The sequence below is a fragment of the Balaenoptera physalus genome (genome assembly GCF_965194825.1).
Source record: "Balaenoptera physalus genome assembly, chromosome: 3".
Taxonomy (NCBI): domain Eukaryota; kingdom Metazoa; phylum Chordata; class Mammalia; order Artiodactyla; family Balaenopteridae; genus Balaenoptera; species Balaenoptera physalus.
The window spans coordinates 26,475,567-26,495,948 of NC_138890.1; the positions used below are offsets into that span (position 1 = coordinate 26,475,567).

At 48.7% G+C, this 20,382-nt stretch overlaps 1 protein-coding gene across 3 annotated transcripts in view; it reads left to right on the top strand.

Annotated features, from left to right (window-relative positions):
- The window catches only part of SH3PXD2B (SH3 and PX domains 2B), a 121,625-nt gene that overhangs the window by 92,609 nt on the left and 8,634 nt on the right, over positions 1 to 20,382 (top strand). The window contains exons 11-14 of one of the 3 annotated variants that reach the window (XM_082456411.1): positions 1,476 to 1,525; positions 2,402 to 2,521; positions 12,120 to 13,610; positions 18,397 to 18,698. In XM_082456411.1, the coding sequence (XP_082312537.1) occupies positions 1,476 to 1,525; positions 2,402 to 2,521; positions 12,120 to 13,610; positions 18,397 to 18,534 (1,799 nt within the window). In that variant the 3' untranslated portion in view covers positions 18,535 to 18,698. Of the gene's footprint in view, positions 1 to 1,475; positions 1,526 to 2,401; positions 2,522 to 12,119; positions 16,322 to 18,396; positions 18,699 to 20,382 lie in introns of those variants that run through there. The other 2 variants (XM_082456410.1, XM_082456412.1) reach the window with 2 other exon arrangements.

Here is a 20,382-nt window from a genome sequence, read left to right on the forward strand (position 1 = left end):
ATTTAATGTTCCCAGCACACCTGAGAGTAGGTTCATTATTGTTGTCTGCCGCATACCCAGGATGCCAGCCTCAAGCATGTGACCCTGTACAAAGCAGAAGGAATCTGTCTGTTGGGAAAGGACTAAAAACTAGCCACAAGGATGCAGTCACTTGCCCCTCGCTGGGCTTCTCCAGCTGTTTAAAGTGACTCTTATGGTCAGTGAACTTCTTGAGTCTCTCAGTTGTTCTCAGCCACTCTGAGAAAACACTGACATGCCATGGCAGGAACCTATCATGGGCAAGAGCATAGGAGGATTCCCATTAACACTAGAGGAGCGAGTGAAAATCTGAAAGCCCGTGTCTCTGTTAGGATATATAGGTTCAGATGCTCAAGCAAAGACTCCCCACTACTACCACACACATACACCCAATAACAATGGCTCAAGTAATTTAGATGTTTATTTCTTTCTCACCGAGCAGTCAGGTATATGTCCAGAGCTGCTGTGGCAACTCTATCCAGTCACGAGTCTTGTTATGCTGTATCTATCTTGTGTTGCCCTCATCCTCCTGGTCCAGGAGGGCTCACCACTAGTCCAGCCAAGGAGAATGAGGCAGGGAGAAGTGGAAGACTGGACTCAGAAGCTACAGACTTGTTACTCTCTCACATCCCATCGGCCAGAACTTAGTCATATGGCAGTACCTAGCTGCAAGGGAGTCTGGGAAATGTAGTCTTTATGTAGGCAGTCAAGTGGCTAAAACTCTGTTGTGATAGTTTTCTAATAGAAGACAGGAGAAATGGGTATTTAAGAGTTTAGCAGTCTCCTCTACACCCCAACTACCAAACTACACCTCTGTGTAGACCCATGCTAAACCAGCTCTGACAGCATGTGGGGTGCCTTCCTCAATGTTCTGCCTTTAGCCAGGAGCCTTGGACCACTGCAGAGTCGTCCTCTTCTTGACCCTGAGACCCAGAGCAGGGGCAACCCAACTCCAGAGTAAAAACCCCTGAAGTCCTCAGTCCAAGTTTGTTTGGCTCTGTTTATGCATTGTTTAATTTGGGTTTGTTCCAGAGCACAAAGCCAGGGGCAGTAACATTAATGCGTGCTTGCCACATGCCAAGAGCCTCACCTGTATTGTTGACTTTCATCTCCACCACTGCTTCCAGGAGGCAGGCATTATCACCCCCTCTCCAGAAGAGGACCATGCAGCTCAAAGTCACATAACTTGTAGCCTCCCACCTCTGCGTTACTCTGAAGCCTGCACTTGTTGCCTTTGCTGGAAAGCTTTCCATCGCTCCAGGACTGGGCACCATCCCCTTGTTGATGGAGAGTCCTGAACCCAGTCTGAGTGTCCCCTTCCTAGTTGGGCTCTCCCACAGGAAGCGTCGCAGTCGCTCACTGATGCCTGTGCCAAATGTGATGCCTAATCCCCTGCAGGAGAGAATAGATCTCTCGTGGTGTCCACCTCAGGAATTTTATCTGTCGTCTCTTTATAGGATCACCCAAGATGAGACAGAGACCCCCTCCTCGCCGGGATATGACCATAGTAAGTGGACCCTTGCAACTGGGGAGCCAGACCCTGACCTGAGACTAGCCCCCCGACACTCACCTCGCCTTCTCCAAGGATGCACTCTTTCCTGCCCACACAGCAGCCTTGTGAAGCTAATCCCATTGACAGGTGGAAAGACTGAGGTCCAGGGAGATCAAACAGTTCGCCCATGGATTTGTGACAATTAGGTCTCAGGATGTACTTTCTGCTTCCTGAGCCCACTCCGCTTTATCTTAGATAAGTCTTCTCGAATAACGTAACTTGAAACCAAAGTGGGATAAGACACACATTTCGCTTGTGGTGCCATTCTGATATTTTACTTTCATACTCCATTTTTAACTCTGTAAGCAATACTTTGAAAATGGGCTTTCTTTTTTTAATGTCTGCCATTTATTGAGCACCTTTTGGGTGCCAGGCAGTATGCCAGTGTTTCACTACATGAACTCATTGAATGCTCTCTGTGACCCCACCAGGTAGGTCCTGTTATTACCCACATTCTACAGGAGATAAAACTGAGGCCTCCAGGAAGGGAAGGGATTTGCCCACAGTCACACCAATGGGTTTGACTTGCAAACCTGTGTTCATTTCACAACCCTTGTTGCCTCTTAAGTTCAGAGAATATTGTCTTGCCCCAAATTTTCATGATTATAGGCAAATGTCCCATGTTTTTTCTCATTGCTCTAAAGCTGAAAGGCCAGTGACCTATCTAGAAGACGATGACCTGAGTGGTCCCCTTTGTTTTGTCCTAGAATCCAAATGGGTCCGCCAGCGCCCCCTTGAGGGTGATTGTGTGCCCCAATCCCTTAGCGCCTCCCATTCAGCGCCATGGGAACGGATTTATAGTGGATTTAACACTGTGTTTAATTGTACCAGCCTCGAGGTCTGCCCAAGCCTCCCATCCCACCCCAAGTGGAGGAAGAATATTACACCATTGCTGAATTCCAGACCACCATCCCTGATGGCATCAGCTTCCAGGCGGGCCTGAAGGTCGAGGTGAGTGAACGTGGTCTCCCTTTGTCTACCTGTGATTCTTTTTTTTTTTTTTTTTAATTTATTTTTTTGAAGTATAGTTGATTTACAGTGTTGTGTTAGTTTCCGCCGTACAACAAAGTGATTCAGTTATACATATATACGTGTTCTTTTTCATATTCTTTTCCATCATGGTTTATCCCCGGATATTGAATATCGTTGCCTGTACTATACAGTAGGACGTTGTTGTTTATCCATCCTATATATAATAGTTTGCATCTGCTAATCCCAAATTCCCAGTCTGTCCCTCCCCACCTACCTCCCCCTTGGCAACCACAAGTCTGTTCTGTCTGTCTGTGAGTCTGTTTCTGTTTCATAGATAAGTTCATTTGTGTCGTATTTTAGATTCCACATATAAGTGATATCATATGATGTTTATCTTTCTCTTTCCGACTTACTTCACTTAGGATGGTAATCTCTGGGTCCATTCATGTTGCTGCAAATGGCATTATTTCATTCTTTTTTCTGGCTGACTAGTATTCCATTGTGTGTGTGTGTGTATACACACCACACCTTTATCCATTCATCTGTCAGTGGACACTTAGGTTGTTTCCATGTCTTTGCTATTGTAAATAGTGCTGCAGTGAACATTGCGGTGCATGTATCTTTTTGAATTAGAGTTCTGTCCGGATATATGCCATTGTCATATGGCAACTCTATTTTTAGTTTTTTGAGGAACCTCCACACCGTGCTCCATAGTGGCTGCACCAACTCACATTCCTACCAAGAGTGTAGGAGGGTTCCCTTTTCTCCACACCTTCTCCAGCATTTATTTGTAGATTTTTTAATGATGACCATTCTGACCCATGTGAGGTGATACCTCATTGTAATTTTGATTTGCATTTCTCTAATAATTAGCAATATTGAGCATCTTTTCATGTGCCTGTTGGCCATCTGTACGTCGTCTTTAGAGAAATGTCTGTTTACGTCTTCTGCCCATTTTTCAATTGGGTTGTCTGGTTTTTTGTTGTTGAGTTACATGAGCTGTTTGTATATTTTGGAAATTAAGCCCGTGTTGGTCGTATCATTTGCAAATAATTTTTTTCAGTCCATGGGTTGTCTTTTTGTTTTGTTTGTGGTTTCCTTTGCTGTACAAAAGCTTGTACTACTTGTGATTTTTGATTCTAGGCACCATCTCCTATTTCTGTATTCTTTTTTTTTTTTAGTAACAGCTTTATTGAGATATAATTCACATACCATACGATTCAGTGATTTAAGGTATAAAATTCAGTGGTTTTTAGTTTAATTACAGAGTTGTGCAACCATCACCACAATCAACGTTAGAATTTCATCACCCAAATAAGAAACCCTATACACATTAGCAGTCCCTCCCCACGTCCCCTCAGTCCCTCTCAGTGCCCCTGCCCCAGCCCTAGGCAACCACTGATCTATTTCCTGTGTCTATAGATTTGCCTCTTTTTATCACCTCCTCCTTCCTTGATTGCCTCTCCTCTCCCCTTTACTTCCCACTTCTTTGCTTGTCTACTCCGTTCCCTGCGTAAAGGCCATCATAAATCCTTTCTCCCCTCCCATTTCTCTTTTCTTTCTCATGGGGTTAGAGCTTGAAGGTGTTTCCCATGTTTCCAGGAAAGCCCGTAAGTAATGGGATAGCAGTTAGGTGCCAGCCACTGCACTAAACACCTCACATGCCATATCTCGCCTAATCATATCATCATTTACTCTTGTGAGGCAGGACTATTACAATCCCCATTTTTCAGAGGAGGAAGTTGTGGCTCAGAAAAAAGGTGCTGTCCAAGGTCACACAGCCAAAAGGTGGCAGAGTCAGGATTTGAACCCATGTGTGTCTCCAGATTAGAACCAGGGCTATTGACAGCCTGTTGTTTATCTGCCCAGTATTTGGGGATCTCAGGAGGATGGAGACCATATCTGTTTTTTACTTCTGTATCCCCACAGCTAGCACAGTGCCTGGCACGTGATAGATTTGCAATAAATGTTGTGGAATCAGTGAAAATCCATCTCCCCACTAGCCTCCTGCTAACACCCAGAAAACCAGGGGAGTGTTTTCTTCTTCATTCTCATCCCTAACCCTGGCCTTGGGGCTGGTCCACAGTAGGTGCTCAGAGAGCCATTCCTTTATGAATGAACGTTTGAATGAACGAAGGGAATAAAAAGTGAACAAATGATTACTGAGCCAGTGCATAAGTGCGGCATGTGTCCTAAGTTGCTTTAGTCGCTTCTCTAGGCCTCCAAAGAACCCGCCATTTTCCCTCCCGCTCTGACACCTCCTGCCCCCCCTCTCTCTTCCCCTCGAGTCCCAGGGCAGCTGCCCAGTGAGCCTGGGAGGAGGTGATTTCTCGAAGGTGCATCCTGGGTCTCACCACCACTGATTCTGCCCAAGCCTCTCCAGAAAGTTCTTCTCAAGCCAAGTGTCCTTTAATCCATGCAGACAGCAGGAGGACTGTCTGCAGGGGTGTTTAAAGAACCTGGGTTGAAGCCTGTCAAACTAATTTTTTAAAATGCAAATCCCAATCCTCACAGAGAAACTGAAGGGACAGTGAAAATACCTCCAAGGCTCTAAAAGGCTTTTTATCTGCTCCTTTTTTTTTCCTCCCAATCTGTTCTTTCTGACTTCAGATCCACAGAGAGAACTCACAGGCATCTTGCTTGTGCTTCAAGATAATTCTGTGCCCAGTTCCCCCATTTTGCTGTTTAAAACATGTATGTATGTTATTCTGACATGAAACATATGCCTGTCTCTTAACGTCTTTCCACATCAAGGGCTGTTCTTCCTCCCATTGCTATTCAGCCTTATTTTCACTGCTTTCCTCTGAACCCCACTGGTGGCCCCTCCCCACCTCTCTTGCTCTCTCTGCCTTTAACCTTCCTTTAACCCAGCTCCTAGCCCACTACCTGCTTTCTTATAGAAGGCTCTCAAGGCCATTCTCAGAACTGAACTTGGCATATCAAAATCCACCTCATTCTTCAAATCCCTGCCTCCTCTGGGAAGCCTCCCCAGGTTCACAATGGTGTCCCTTCCCTACCCTTCCGTTAGCTTCTATGGGACCATACATCTCAATCCTTAACTAAGGGCAGGCCCTCATTTGTGTACATAATGCTTTCTTGACATTATGAAAAATGAATATTATTCTCCCCTCATTCTTCAGTGATTGAGTTTTAAATTCCAGTCATCTTCCCTTGGCACTTTGAATAGGTTGTCCCATTCTCTTCCTGCATCTAGTGGTGCTAGGAAGCAGCTACTATCCACCTGGTCCTTGTTCTCTTTTTCATTAGCTGTCATTTCTCTGATTTTCTCAGGAGCTCCTCACTGTCTTTAAAATGCCGACGTTTCATTAAAGCATGTCTAGGTATGTTTCTTTATTTTTATATCCTGCTCAGCATGTGGTGGGTCTTTTCAGTCTAAGAACTCAGGAGATCTTCCTAGAAATTTTCCCACTTTTACTTCTTTTTTTTGGGGGGGGTGGGTAGGGGAGCCCCGCCGCATGGCATGCAGGATCTTAGTTCCCTGATCAGGGATCAAACCCTTGCCCCCTGCAGTGGAAGCACGGAGTCTTAACCACTGGACCGCCAGGCACTTTTACTTCTTTAAATAATGACTCTCTTCACTCTTTTTATTCTTCCTTTTGGAATGGTTATGAAACAGTATGGGAGCTTCTGCCCCTATTTTCCATGTCTCTTAATGTTTCTTTCATATTTTCCGCCTTCATCCCTTTGTGCTGCTTTCCTAGAGCATTCTGCTTCATCTTTTAGTCTATTAATTTGCTCTTTAACAATTCAGTCTGTTTCTTATTTTATTTCAACAACTATCATTTTTATTTCCAAGAGCACTTATTGATTCTTTTTCATAGTTACGTGTTCTTGTTTCATAATAACCTGTTCTTTCACGATGTCAGTGCCCTTCTATATCTGTCTAAGGATATTAAATATGTTATTGTTCATGATCTCTTTCCTCGGTTGTAAATCCTTTGCAGTGGTGTTGGTATTTATTTCAGTTCTTTTCATGGTGTTAAGACTTGTCTTGGTCAGTACAAGAAGAGGCAGCAGTCAAACAGCCCAGTTGGGGAGTGTATACAAGGGGCTGGTTGACTTCCACTGGCTTCAGTGCCAGATCGGGGACTTCTGAGCCAGCCACTGAGCAGTGTCTTGTCTCTGACCCAAGCTCATTCTTTCACTGTTCCACTCGTGAGCAATCACCTCCTTCATACCACCTACCCTACAGGAATGGAATAAAGGGCATAGAGGGGTCAACCAGCCTTGTTGCTTCTGCCGTGGTATCCCAGTTAATCCCCTGTCACTTGCCCCTGGGCCTTCCTAGTCTCAGATTCTACCCCCTCGAAGTCTGGCAGGCCTCACACTGCTACTACCTTTTGCAACAAAACCCCCTGCAGCAGTCCTGGGCCACAGCCCCCCTTTGCAGCTTCTGCCCATCAGTGATTCCTCACAATTCCTGGTCCACCAACTTCTCCCCTTCCTCTTTCTGCGCTTGGCTTTGTACTGATATTCATTTGTTTCCTGGCTTTATTGCATTAAGGGGAAACCGCTGTTCATTCCATCTCCCATCTTGAAACCAGAAGTCTGGCTTGCCTATTATAAAAGTTTGTTTGTTTGTTTGTTTTCTCCCAAGAGCACTGAAAAACATGATAAAACCTTCTTCTCCTTTAAGACAATGAGTTTCCAGCATTTTGTACAAACACACACCATTGTTTGAGCGTGCTGGCAAACAGGGAATTTGCCCATACACACCAGCACTCCCTGGCCCAGAGCATTCTGAAATCCACCTAGGGCAGCTCAAGGTGTTCCGGACAATGCACGGAAGCTGAGGGCTGACTGTGTGTGCAGTAGGGAGTAAATGGATCCCTGGGGTCTTCTGGAGGTGTTGGGGAGTCTCCCTCCAAGGCTGCACCCCCCACTTCAACCAGAACCATTCCCCTGTCTCGTTTCTGGCTTTTATTCTGTCTGTTTTTGCTAAAGCTGAGCCGATAAATAGCTCACATACCCAGCATTCTTTTCCAGGAAGCACAGATGTAACCCATCCTTGAAACTTCTCTGCTTTATTATTGTTCTGTGATGTCAGCATAGGTTCTGCTAGTGATGACTTGAAGGACTTGAGGGAGAAATAGTTCACCCTACAGTTTTTGGTTTAACCAAGAGTTCTTTTCTTATGATAAACGCTGTATCCTTTGTTTTCTTCTCCTCCAGTTTTGCTTCCTGGTTCAATTCAACATCATCTTAGTGTTCAGAATTCATTAATGGAACCACAGTGTTCTAGCAGTGGAGCTACAAGGAATACCTTAGTTCCTTGCTTGGTCTATGTATCTTCAAAACATGTTTTACTAATGATGATACGATGATAATGATGATACAGACACTTATCTGTGCCGAGTACCTTACATCCTTCATAACTGATCTTCAAACAAGTCCCAAGAGGTCGATACATTCAGCCCATTTTATTTTTTTTTTAAATGTTGATACAGACACTTATCTGTGCCGAGTACCTTACATCCTTCATAACTGATCTTCACACAAGTCCCAAGAGGTCGATACATTCAGCCCATTTTATTTTTTTTAATTTATTTTTGGCTGCGTCGGGTCTTTGTTGCTGCACGCGGGCTTGTTTTAGTTGCGGCGAGCGGGGGTTCCTCTTCGTTGTGGTGCTCAGGCTTCTCATTGTGGTGGCTTCTCTTGTTGTGGAGCACGGGCTCTAGGCACGCGGGCTCAGTAGTTGTGGCACACGGGCTTAGTTGCTCCGCGGCATGTGGGATCTTCCTGGACCAGGGCTCGAACCCATGTCGCCTGCATTGGCAGGCAGATTCTTAACCACTGCACCACCAGGGAAGTCCCCAGCCCATTTTACAGGTGTATCTGAGACAAAGAGAGGTTAGGTAAATGTCCAGGGTTACATAGCTGGTAAGTGGTGGAGCTGGGATTTGATCCCACATCTCTCTGGTTTTAAAGCCCAGGCTATTTTCTTTCATCTCCATTCTTGTGATTTTGCATTTGCTTTTACAGGCCAACCTTGGAGATATTGCAGGTTCAGTTCCAAACCACCACTATAAAGCCAGTATCACAATAAAGCAAGTCACATGAATGTTTTGGTTTCCCAGTGCATATAAAAGTTGTGTTTACATTATACTATAATCTATTAAGTGTGCAATAGTGTTATGTCTAAAAAAATGTGCAGACCGGGCTTTCCTGTGGCACAGCCCGTGTGTCACAACTACTGAAGTTGGCGTGCCTGGAGCCTGTGCTCTGCAACGGGAGAAGCCACCACAATGAGAAGCCTGAGCACCTCACTGAAGAGTAGAGAAACTAGAGAAAGCTGCAACTAGAGAAAGCCCGTGCACAGCAACGAAGGCCCAACATAGCCAAAGATAAACAAATAAAATAAATAAATTTATTAAAATTAAAAGTGCAGACCTTAATTAAAAAATACTTAATTACTAAAAAATGCAAACCATCATCTGAGCCTTCAGCAAGTCATAATCTTTTTGCAATAGTAACATCAAAGATCACTGACCACAGATCACCATTACACATATAATAACAATGAAAAAGTTTGAAATATTGTGAAAATGAGCAGTTTGTAAAACAAAAACAATGCAGTATCTGCAAAGTGCAATAAGGTGAAGCACAATAAAATGAGGTTTGACTGGGGACTTCCCTGGTGGTGCAGTGGTTAAGAATCCACCTGCCAATGCAGGGGACACAGGTTCGAGCCCTGGTCCGGGAAGATCCCACGAGCCATAGAGCAACTGAGCCCGTGTGCCACAACTACTGAAGCCCACGTGCCTAGAGCCCGTGCTCCACAACAAGAGAAGCCACCACAATGAGAAGCCCACACACCACGACGAAGGGTAGCCCCTGCTCACTGCAACTAGAGAAAGCCCTCGTGCAGCAACGAAGACCCAACGCAGCCAGAAATTAATTAATTAATTAATTGATTTTTAAAAATTTTTTAAATGAGGTATGACTGACTGTATTCGTAATAGCTCTTAGCTTCTCTCTAGTAAATGAAAACTCCCATACATCGCAATTAAGAACACAAATGTTGAGAGCTTCTGCCATAGTACATAGTAGAGTGTAAGCTTAGCAAATCCTCATTGATAGATTTCATTTTGATTATTGTTCTATTTTCATTTGCTCACGTACATACTTAATCTTAGAGGCTCATGTACATACTTAATCTTAGAGTTGTTGAATTCACGGATGTGCCGACAATGACTTGTATGCCCAGAATCACCTTCAGTCATTACCAGAGCTACCAAGTGTTGATAAGATGCTGGTCACCAGCACATAAAGGGCTTCCATTTACCAGTACCCTTTCCTGGAGAGACTCCAGCGGGACGTGTTAAGTATATGCCTGCCACATGCCTGCTGCGTTCTCAGTGCTCTCCCCTGTAATTTAATACTAATAGGTAACGTTTTCCTTTCAGCCTTTACCAAGTGCTGTTGCACGCATTAGCTTATGTGGTCATCATGGAAACCCTACAAGTAGGCATTACTGTTCTTACCATACTCTCTGTTTTGTGATGTGGCATCTCAGGCCTGTGGCTTACCCAGGGCTGTTGAGGCAGCCGGAACCAGAACCCAGGACTGCAGCCCCAGAGGCCAGCCTCTGCTCCTGCACTGGGTCTGTGGCTGCCTTTCTCTCTGATCTGGGTGGCAGAGTGCAACAGCAGAACCATACCCACAGCCCTCGGCCCCTAGCGCTTTCTCACCTCAGGCACGGCTCCCGCCCAAGCAGGGTCCACTTTCCAGGGCAGGGCTGGGTAGTAAAGGCTCAGGCTCTGGAGCCCACCAGGCTGCCTTTGACTCCCGCCTCCACCACTGACTTTCTGCGTGACCCTCTGCGAGTTCCTCAGCTCTTCTGAGGCTTGGTTCTGCATCTGTGCAATGGGATGACAATCCCCATCTCATCAGGTGGTTGTAATCATTAATCAGCTCTCCTGTGCACAGAGCCTGCTGCGGTATTGCTGTTTATTAGTTTGCTCAGGCTGCCATCACGAAAGACCGGGTGGTTTAAACAACAGAGATGTATTTTCTCATGTTCTATAGGCTGGATGTCCAAGATCAAGGTGTCAGCAGGTTTGGCTTTTCCTGAGGCCTCTCTCCTTGGCTCACAGCTGGCCACCTTCTCTCTGTGTTCACACGTGGTCGTCCCTCATTCTGGATGTTCTGTGTGTCCTCATCTCCTCTTATAAGGACAACAGTCATATTGGACTAGGGCCCACCCTAATGACCCCATTTTAACCTAATTACCTCTTAAAAGGCTCTGTCTTCAAACGCAGTCACAATCTAAGGTACGGAGGGTAGGGCTTCAGCATATAAATCTAGGGGGGACTCAATTCAGCCCATAACATGCAACGTGTGCACCTTTCACCCATGTGAATTAAGCCACATGGTACTAAACAAAAAGGAGACAGGAAACATAAGATATTAAATAACATGAGTGATTCCACCCACCGTTCCAGTCAATGGGTGTGTATCCCAGAGGCAGAGGGAGATGAGATGAAAGTTTGTTGTACCTCCATCAGCATCAGTTCCCCTGTACCTAAACATGAGCTAGGTGTGATCCCCACGTTTAAGGATGCACATTTTTCATACGGCATGGCATGTAAACACCAGCCAACTGCTTTGTCTGGTGCTCAACCAAAGGAGCAGCTATCAAGGCTAGTTTGGGCTGTATTGGGGGTTTGCCTTGAACTTCTTCAGAATTTTAGCAGACACTGCTGGTGGCCTGCCCTGTATCCCAGCCCCGCAACTGCTTCCCACCTCCTATGCCTGCCTAAGGACATCACCCAGAAAGGGGGAGGGTTAATGTCTTGGGGACGGGGAGGGACTAGGGGTCAGGAGATAAGTGTCCCCACCCCCAATGTCTGATTCTGCACAGTCTCTCAGGATTCCTGTTAAATTAAGCCCCACTAGCCCAAGAGCATTAACCTGCTCCTAACTGTATCTCCCTTTCCTCAGTTCCTCACTTGGTCTTCCTGGAGTCATCTCTCAAATTAACTACCTACACCCAAGTTCATGTCTCAAGGACTGATTTTGAGGAAATCCAAAATTACACGAGCACCTACCCCCATGTAAGATGTTTCTGATAGGGCTTCCCTGGTGGCGCAGTGGCTGAGAATCTGCCTGCTAATGCAGGGGACACGGGTTCGCGCACTGATCTGGGAAGATCCCACATGCCGCGGAGCGGCTAGACCCGTGAGCCACAACTACTGAGCCTGCGCGTCTGGAGCCTGTGCTCCGCAAAAAGAGAGGCCACGATAGTGAGAGGCCCGCGCACCGCGATGAAGAGTAGCCCCCGCTTGCCGCAACTAGAGAAAGCCCTCGCACAGAAACGAAGACCCAACATAGCAATCAATCAATCAATAAATCTTAAAAAAAAAAAAAAAAAAAAAGATGTTTCTGATACACAGCGGTCTCATAGATGGTCCCCCATAGATATTGTCTGGGAATCTGACGAATGTAAAATCCCTGATTCCAGAACCCCAGCTGCACGTGGGTTCTCTCAGACCATCCTGGCCCACTGGCCCTGGCACCATACCTACTCAGTGCTTTCCTCTGCCCTCCCTTCCAGGTGATCGAGAAGAACTTGAGCGGCTGGTGGTACATTCAGATTGAAGATAAGGAAGGATGGGCCCCAGCGACTTTCATTGATAAGTATAAGAAGACCAGCAATGCCTCAAGACCCAACTTTCTGGCTCCCTTGCCCAATGAGGTGACGCAGCTCCGGTTAGGAGATGCAGCAGCAATGGAGAACTGCACGGGCAGTGAAGCCGTCGGCCCATCCCGGCCCCTACCCGATGCACCACATGGGGCTGTGGACTCTGCCATGCCATGGTCCAAAGACTGGAAGGGTGGTAAGGAGGTCCCAAGGAAGGCATCTTCAGACACGTCCTCGTGTGCAGGCTACGAGGAGATCTCGGACCCCGACCTGGAGGAGAAGCCCAGCCTCCCTCCCCGGAAAGAATCCATCATCAAGTCGGAAGGGGAGCTGCAGGAGCGACAGAGGATGGAGCAGCTCAGAGGTTCTTCGCCCAAGCCTCCTGGCATGATCTTGCCAATGATCCCAACCAAATACACGCCTCCAGCCCGGGACAGCAGGAGACCAGAGCCCAAACCTGACAAAAGCAAGTTGTTCCAGCTGAAAAATGAGATGGGGCTGGAGTGTGGCCACAAAGTATTGGCCAAGGAAGTGAAGAAGCCCAACCTCCGACCTGTCTCCAAATCCAAAGCTGACCCACCGGAGGAGAAGCCGGAAGCTGTTCCCCAGAATCCCTTCTTAAAGTCCAAACCTCAGGTTAGGCCAAAACCAGCTCCTTCCCCCAGGACAGAGCCACCTCAGGGCGAAGACCAAGTGGACATCTGTAATCTCAGGAGCAAGCTCAGGCCCGCCAAGTCCCAAGAGAAACCCTCGTTGGACGGAGAGAGCAGCCCCCAGGCTGGGGGAGGCCAGGACGTGGCCATCAGCCGTGGCTTCCTCCCAGGGGAGGGGCCTGGCCGCACCCAGGACAGGACGAGCAAACAGAATGGGCTCAGCCCAAAGGAGACGTCCTGCAGAGCCCCTCCAAGGCCAGCCAAGACCGCAGATCCCGTGCCTAAGAATGTGCCAGTTCCCCTCCTAGAGGCTTCCCAGCAGAGACCTGTGGTCCCTCCTCGGAGACCACCACCCCCCAAGAAAAGCTCCTCGTCGTCCAGGCCCCTTCCAGAGGTCAGAGGGCCCCTTCCAGAGGTCAGAGGGCCGCAGCGGGAGCCCAACGAAGGCAAGGCAGCTCCTGTCCCAGGCCGGGCCCTGCTTGTCCCCCCAAAAGCCAAACCTTTTCTCTCCAACTCCTCAGGGGGACAGGATGACATGCGAGGCAAAGGTGGGCTGGGGCCACGGATGATGGGCAAGATGGGAGAAAACAAGGAGAAAGTGGCTGCAGCCGCCTTCCCCAATGCAGACGGCCCCAAGGACTTGTATGTGGCCGTGGCCAACTTTGAAGGAGACGAAGGTACCAGCAGCTTCCAGGAGGGGACGGTGTTCGAGGTCCGGGAAAAGAACAGCAGCGGCTGGTGGTTCTGCCAGGTCCAAAGCGGAGCCCCCTCCTGGGAAGGGTGGATTCCTTCCAACTATCTCAGAAAGAAGCCCTAGCCTGCTCCCTTCCTGCCTGGAAGTCCTGCACGACCCTGCCGGCTTTACCTACATATTTAATATGCCTCTTAATTTATCATCCTCCACGCAGCTTCAAAGGAAGGAAGACTGGAATACTGTGGTTTCTTCCCTTCTCTGGGTGGAGAGGGATCCCTCCCATCACAGCATCCCCTGGAGGCTCAGAGGCCACACCCCTCTCTCTCGGCATCCCTGCCTTAAGGCCAGTGGCATTGCCACCCAGCTTCCCTGCCCACCCAACAGCTGGACCATGACTCTCTGAGGCCTCTAGGACCGGAATCCATCATCTGGAAAAACTACAGAAAGGGTCTCTTGTTGCTTGGATCAGGCAGAGTATGGGGAGCGCCCCCCGCCCCCCCGCCGCCCCAGCACCCCACCCAGTTCATTCATGTCAAGCAACTTGATTCACTCAGTTTCCAAAATGCCTGGTCCCAGAAAGAACTTCATCCTGTAGAAGTCAGCTCCGTTGCCAGTTCCAGGGAGGTGGTGTCTTCCCCGAGGCCTCAGGTCCACGGGCCTCGCAGGTTCAAGCAGATGCAGCTGCCCCAAGAGTGGGCCTGGAGGTCCGCCCAGCCACCCTGCCTCCCTTCTGTGCTGGGACCCTGATCGGTTCTAAAGGAGTGCTTCCAGCTCCAAGCATGCTCCACTTTCCTGCTGCAGGCTGTGGGCCAACCCAGGGCTTTTAAACAGGAATCCCCAGCGCGCTTTTGGGGGGGGTGCCTTTCACTTCTGCCTACCTAGAGCAAGAATCTCAAGGTTTGTTTGAATAAGGGGACCGTTCACAAGCCACGCCCCTTGGGAGCTCCTCTTTGCTGAGTAGCTAGTAGGTGCCAAACGCTGTACTTGGCACTTTACATTCATGCTGAACCCTCACAGCAGCCCTCTCTGATACTATTATACCTGTTTTATAGATGGGGAAACTCGGGTTCAATGTGCCCAAGGGCACACTAGCTGGGAAGAGGAGGAAAGGGGATTTGCATCCAGGCTGGCCTGACTTCCGTGCCTGTGCCCTTCCCCCTGTAAGAGGCAAACCAGGCGGGGACAGGGAGACGCCAGCTGGCTGTCAGGAGCAGGCGGCCAACTGGCTGCCCTGGGGTGTGCATGTGGGGGCCGGGTGGCTGCTCCCACACCCAACACCCCTCCAACCCATTGTAGCATCTGCTGAAGGCTGCCCTGGACCCCATACGGTTGCTCCACACAGCGGCTGCCCAGGGCCCCGGTGCTGCCACAGAGCCCTGTTTCCTGCTCCTGTGCTGGTCCCCCACCCCCATCCCCTACCGCCGGGAGATAGAGCTTATGGAGCAAAGGGAGCCAAGGTGGTCTCACATGCCAGCCTTGAGGGACCCTGGTGGCTCAAGGGCCAGCAGCTGAGTCTCCAGCAAACTGGGCAGAGTAGACAGTAGTCCCATAAGGAGACGGGGACCCGAGGGCCAGGCAGAACCTCCTGTCTCTCTCTGCTGCTGCTTCCTGCTCCTCTCTGGCACTCAAAGAGTAGTTTTCTTTTTTTTTTCTCCATGCACTCTCCCTCTCTGTGGTCTCCCTGGAAGGAACCCAGGGCAGCCCTTGCAGCCATTTTGACTGATGTCGTTCACTGAGTCACGTAGAGACACAGCTACACTGCAGAACGAGAATCAGGACCCAGGGTTTCTGGCTTCCAGCCCAGAGCTCTTGCCTGGGGTCCAGGCTGCCTTGGGGGGTGAGAATACAGCACCCCTCCTCATCCCACCCTACTCTGCAGGACAAGAGGAATTGGCCCTGTCCTGCCCCAGAGATCTCTGATGCAGAGTAGTCAGCTGCTGCCATGCTTTTGGGACCACAAGGGCAGCTTTCCCAGGGATGCTCGCCATCCACCTGCAGTGCCAAAATTTATGTGCAAACAGCTCTCTTCCACTCTCCCCTCCCCTCCCCTCCCCTCCCCTCCTCACTGCCACATGGGCTCTGAATGCTTCTCCCCTGATCCACAATCGCATCTTTATTCCTTCCTTCAGTAGGTCTGTAAATCCCACACCCCGACAATCTTGGGACAGGGCCCTGAGGTGCCCTGCCGCACCCACTTGCCCCCAGCCCTGTTCCCAGAACCTTGGGGGGAAGATGGCAGCCAGGGGCAGAAGGGAGAATGGGAGAGGGCCACCCACCCTCCAAGGTCCCCTCACTCGGGAGGAGGCCCCACAGCACGTTTTCCTGAGTTTTTGACCTATTTTGGTTTAAACACCATTCGTGAAGCTGTCATGCAGGATTTGACTACATTTCAAAAGACAAAACTCTGATTTTTTTTTTTTTTTTTCCGATTATCTCTCCGCTTTCATTGACCTTTCTCTAGTGTTTTGTGAGTGCCTACTATGTACTAGGCGCTGGGTGTAGACCAGTCTGCGGGTGGCTCCGTGCCCGGCTGTGAAGAGCTTGGATTTCTGTGTGCAGATTCCACTGAAGGCGTTTGTCTTTGGCTTCATTTCCTCCTCCCAGGGGTCAGCTGGGTGGGAATGGGCTAATTCCGCCTTTTTCTGGATAGAAAATTTTCCCTGCACGTGAAAAAGTAATTAGCCTTTTTATTATTATTATTCTGGCAGGAACGGAAGGCACTACAGCCACATTTCTCTCTGTTCGCTGTTCTTTCCTCAGGACACATCTGTGGCTCCTACCACGGTGAGGGCACTTCCCCAGGCAGCTGCAGGGACGGTCTTGATGGCCGGTGTCTCTCCCTAGCTGTCCTCACCTGGTGGCTTAGGTTGATACCATCCAGGACTGTAGCCACCATTCTGTGCGCATTTGATAGAGCAGATGCAAAATCCCCTGGAGTCACCAGCGTGGCAAATGTCCAGGGGCCATAGGAATAACTTTTGTGCCAGGCTCCGGGCAGGTGACCGGTGCCTACGCACGCTCCCTCCTTTAATTTCATCCTCACTTCAACCCTGTGAGGTGCCTAGGGTCAGCCCCAATCTGTCATGAGAGCACAGGTTCAGAGGATGAAGTCAGCGTCATCCAAATATTGACCAAGCTGAGACTTGAATCCAGTTTTTTCTCCCCAGTGCCCATGACATTTCCTCTGCCATCAACAATGAAATGTTCCTGGTGCTTCCAGGGAAACGGGGGACCCTCCCTCTTAATTTAGGTTTTTCCTCTCCTGACCCCACGATCACACGTGTCAGTAGGTCACAGGCCAAATGCCAGCCCAGAAAGGCAGGCAAGGATGGCTTTTATTCCTTTCCTCACCCCTGCATACTTTCTTGGGATGGCTATTTTATCTTACACCCTAGGGCAAAACTACAGCTTGTAGTCATAGCAACCAAATCTTTGGAAAATCTGCATTTTAGGACCACCACTTGATAAAATAGGCCTTTACTCACGTTTTTTACTCAGAATTTCTTTGCCATTTGATGGGTTTATGTCCTTGTCCCAGGATGAGACTTGGGGAGCTGGGCTGCAGCTCAAACCATTTTTAATGCCCTGCCCTGCCGGGAAATTGCTAGAGCCTCGCCAGGCTTCCAATAGTCATGTTACACGTCCTCCACAAAGCCCCTCCACATGATTGATTTCTTAGACAAAGTTCTTGGCCTTAAAACATTTCTGGGCCCACAGGGGATTTCCTTACCAGGTAGAATGTAGGAAAACAAACTTGCCACATTAAAGGACAGATGCCAAATCTCCCCAAGGTTGGAAGACCCTACTCTTAGGCTGAGGGATGGACAGTCTAGTATTTATTTAGTCTGTACCGAGTGCACGGCACTGAGTGGGATGAAGTAGAAATCGCTCCTGGCCTCAGGTAGCTGGCAACTCAACATCATCAAGAACGAGAACATTTCGTGGCTCGGCTTGGCTCCCATCCTTTCATTGTTTCTGAGTTTTTAAGTGTTGGGTCAGGTCTTGCCCTTCACTTTGGGCTGTGACAATGTATACGTAACAGCCTGAGTCACGCTTGGCAGTCTTGTCCCCTCCTTGGTTGTCAGGCCCGTCCTTCAGGGCTTTTGCTGCAAACAACCATACCAGACCATAGACCAAAGATTCCCTATTGTCAAACCGTGCAGCCTGAATGAGTAGGAAACTGGCTCGCATTGAGGCCTGAGGGTGCGGCAAGCCCTCCCTTAGCCTGGAGGAATTGCTCCTAACTTGACTAAGCTTCTAATGTCTAGACGGACCTTAGCCCGTGGAGGTCACAGACAGAGTTGTGGCGTTGCAGAGTTAAAACCAGGAGGCTCCAGAGTCTTTGCTCGTGGGCCACCTGCTGAGGACCCTTCTCACAGACTTGACCGTCCAGCCCATGAGCAACACCTGCTTTCCGGTGCTACCTTGTGGAGTTTTCAAGCTACCCATTGTGTTTCAACATTCCACCTTTCCCACTTTTATCGTCTACTCCCAAATAGGCCTTCTTGTCTCCAGTCAGGAACAAGGGACTCAACTTTTGTTGTCCTTGAAGAGGCCAAACCCAGTGCCACAGCCAGTAGCCTTCACTTTCAGGTCTTCTATAAACATACAAGAGGAGGTGCACCCACCAGGCTTACGATGGCAATAAGCAATCCTAACACAACTAAGGTGTCCGTGTTTTACCCCAGTGTATGCCCGTCTGTGACATTGTGCCCATGCAATTGTTAATAGCAGCACCCCTTTCACTCACGGGGTGATAACAAACTGGTCACCTTGGCTACAACCCACATTTCCTGCTTCAGGGAGCCACCAAGTAACTAGGCCATTTCTCGCATCCCTCCAGGAGCAGTGGGCCCTGATAGCATTGTCCCACCACCTGGCGTCTGCTTACAGGATGATGCTGGAGATCTCTGGACATCTCAGCACTCCTCATACCCTTGGCAAGTTGACACATTCTGGGGGTGTCTTTGTTTCCTTTTAACACACACGAAAAATACATGAGGATATATAATGTGAGGGGGGAGGGCTGATGAACAATGAATTAGCTGTAGCATGTATAGACTATATACTTTACCATTAGACTTTTTCTTTTCTTTTTTTTTTAATAAAAAAAAGTGCTTGACTGGTTTCAAGCTTCATTGTGAAGATGTGTCTATGGATTTTATTTGGCTGAAGAAAGGGTGAGTAGCTTTGTGCCCTGGCATCTTGGCCTGGATTTGGGGATCAGAAAACAGAAGCCTGTGTGAGCTAGGTTTGGGCATTGCTCAGAAATAGGGATGACTCCTCTCTCTGGGCCCTAGTGCACTTTGATTCTTTTAACTGCGATGTCCAGAAACCAAGAGAAAGCTTCCTTGTATTCACTGGGTATCTCCCACATCTCGGCTCTGTGCCTAAAGGTGGAAAACTTGACATGTCCACGGAGTTTGAACCTCTCGCTGGCATTGCCTACTGATGGGCAGGGAAGTAGGAGGGTGCAGCCACGTTTGGGCCACAGGGGCTGCCCAAGCCACCTGCTCCCAGGAGGTGGAGAGCATTGCCTGATGTTTTATTACTTTCCCAAAGGCGGCGCAGCGCCAAGGCAAAACCAACCACCGGTGCGGAGCTTCCTTGGTCCCAGGTGAATCCAAAAGGACACCACCACCCCACCTTCCTAGGAAGAGAAGAATAGAGCCAGCAGAGTCCCAGCCCAGAAGAAGTTCAAAGGGGAGGATTTAGATACAATATTCATCCCACCTTGGAGGAAACAGTTTAAAGCAATGATCTTCTGGTGCACCTTACTTAGGAATAATCTTCCTTCATATATTAAGCTCTGTTCCCATAAGAAAGGAAAGTCATTATGTGGTTTAACACCACCACCCATACCCCACACACCCCGGGAGCGTTTTCTCCCAAATCTCCTAAACCAGGAGTGCTTAGTCTCAAGAATACATCTGGTAATGACCATGGCATGGGCTTCCCGGGGCAGGCGTGCAGGGGCCCCTGAGCCTCCTGGGATGGGATGGGAACTGGACCACGGTCAGGAATCAACCTGACTTTGTGTCTCCGGGGTCTCTTACCCACTACCTTCCTTCAGTTCTGACTTGGAACTGGCACACTCACCACTGCTATCCTGTTCCAGGAATGCCACACCAAGCACATACCCGCTCACACACCTGCAAACACTCTTCTCTAAGGGGTCATGGTGAATTTGGGGGTCCAAAACTCATATCAAGGGGCCACTCTTCTCCCAGTCCAGAGTGTTTAATGTCCACTCTTTCTCTAGTTCACGTCTATCTGGTCCAGGTGTGCCTCCTCACCATCTGGCAATCCATGCCTCCCGATCATTGGTTCTCAAGTTTCAGTGACCAGAAGATTCAGTCCGGGAGCTTGCCAAAGTGCACATTCCTGGGCTGCATCCCCCAAAAGTCAGAATCAGCAGGAATCTGCATCCTTAAAAAGTACATTGTGAGGAAATGGTCTGCACGCTCCACTCTGAAGAGATGGCCAAACTCAGCCCCTTCCTTACCTGGCATAGTATGTGTTCCAAAATGATGCTTCATGCTACTATGATCAATGGCACCATTATTTTTCTGGGCATTTGCTGTGTTCCAGGCCTATGGGGCACTTTACACAAAATTTTATTTCATCCTCAGAATGCTCCGTGAAGTAGATATCTGCATTTTACCTATGAAGTTGCCAAGTTTCAGAAAAGTGAAGACACTGCCCCAAGGTCTCGCATGGCTAGTGCGTGGCGTGTCTGGTCCTAAAACTGGCTTTTTTTTTTTTTTTTTTTAAACTGGCTTTTTTAAACCATACTATGCGCCCTCCCAAATGCTAATAAAGGCACATA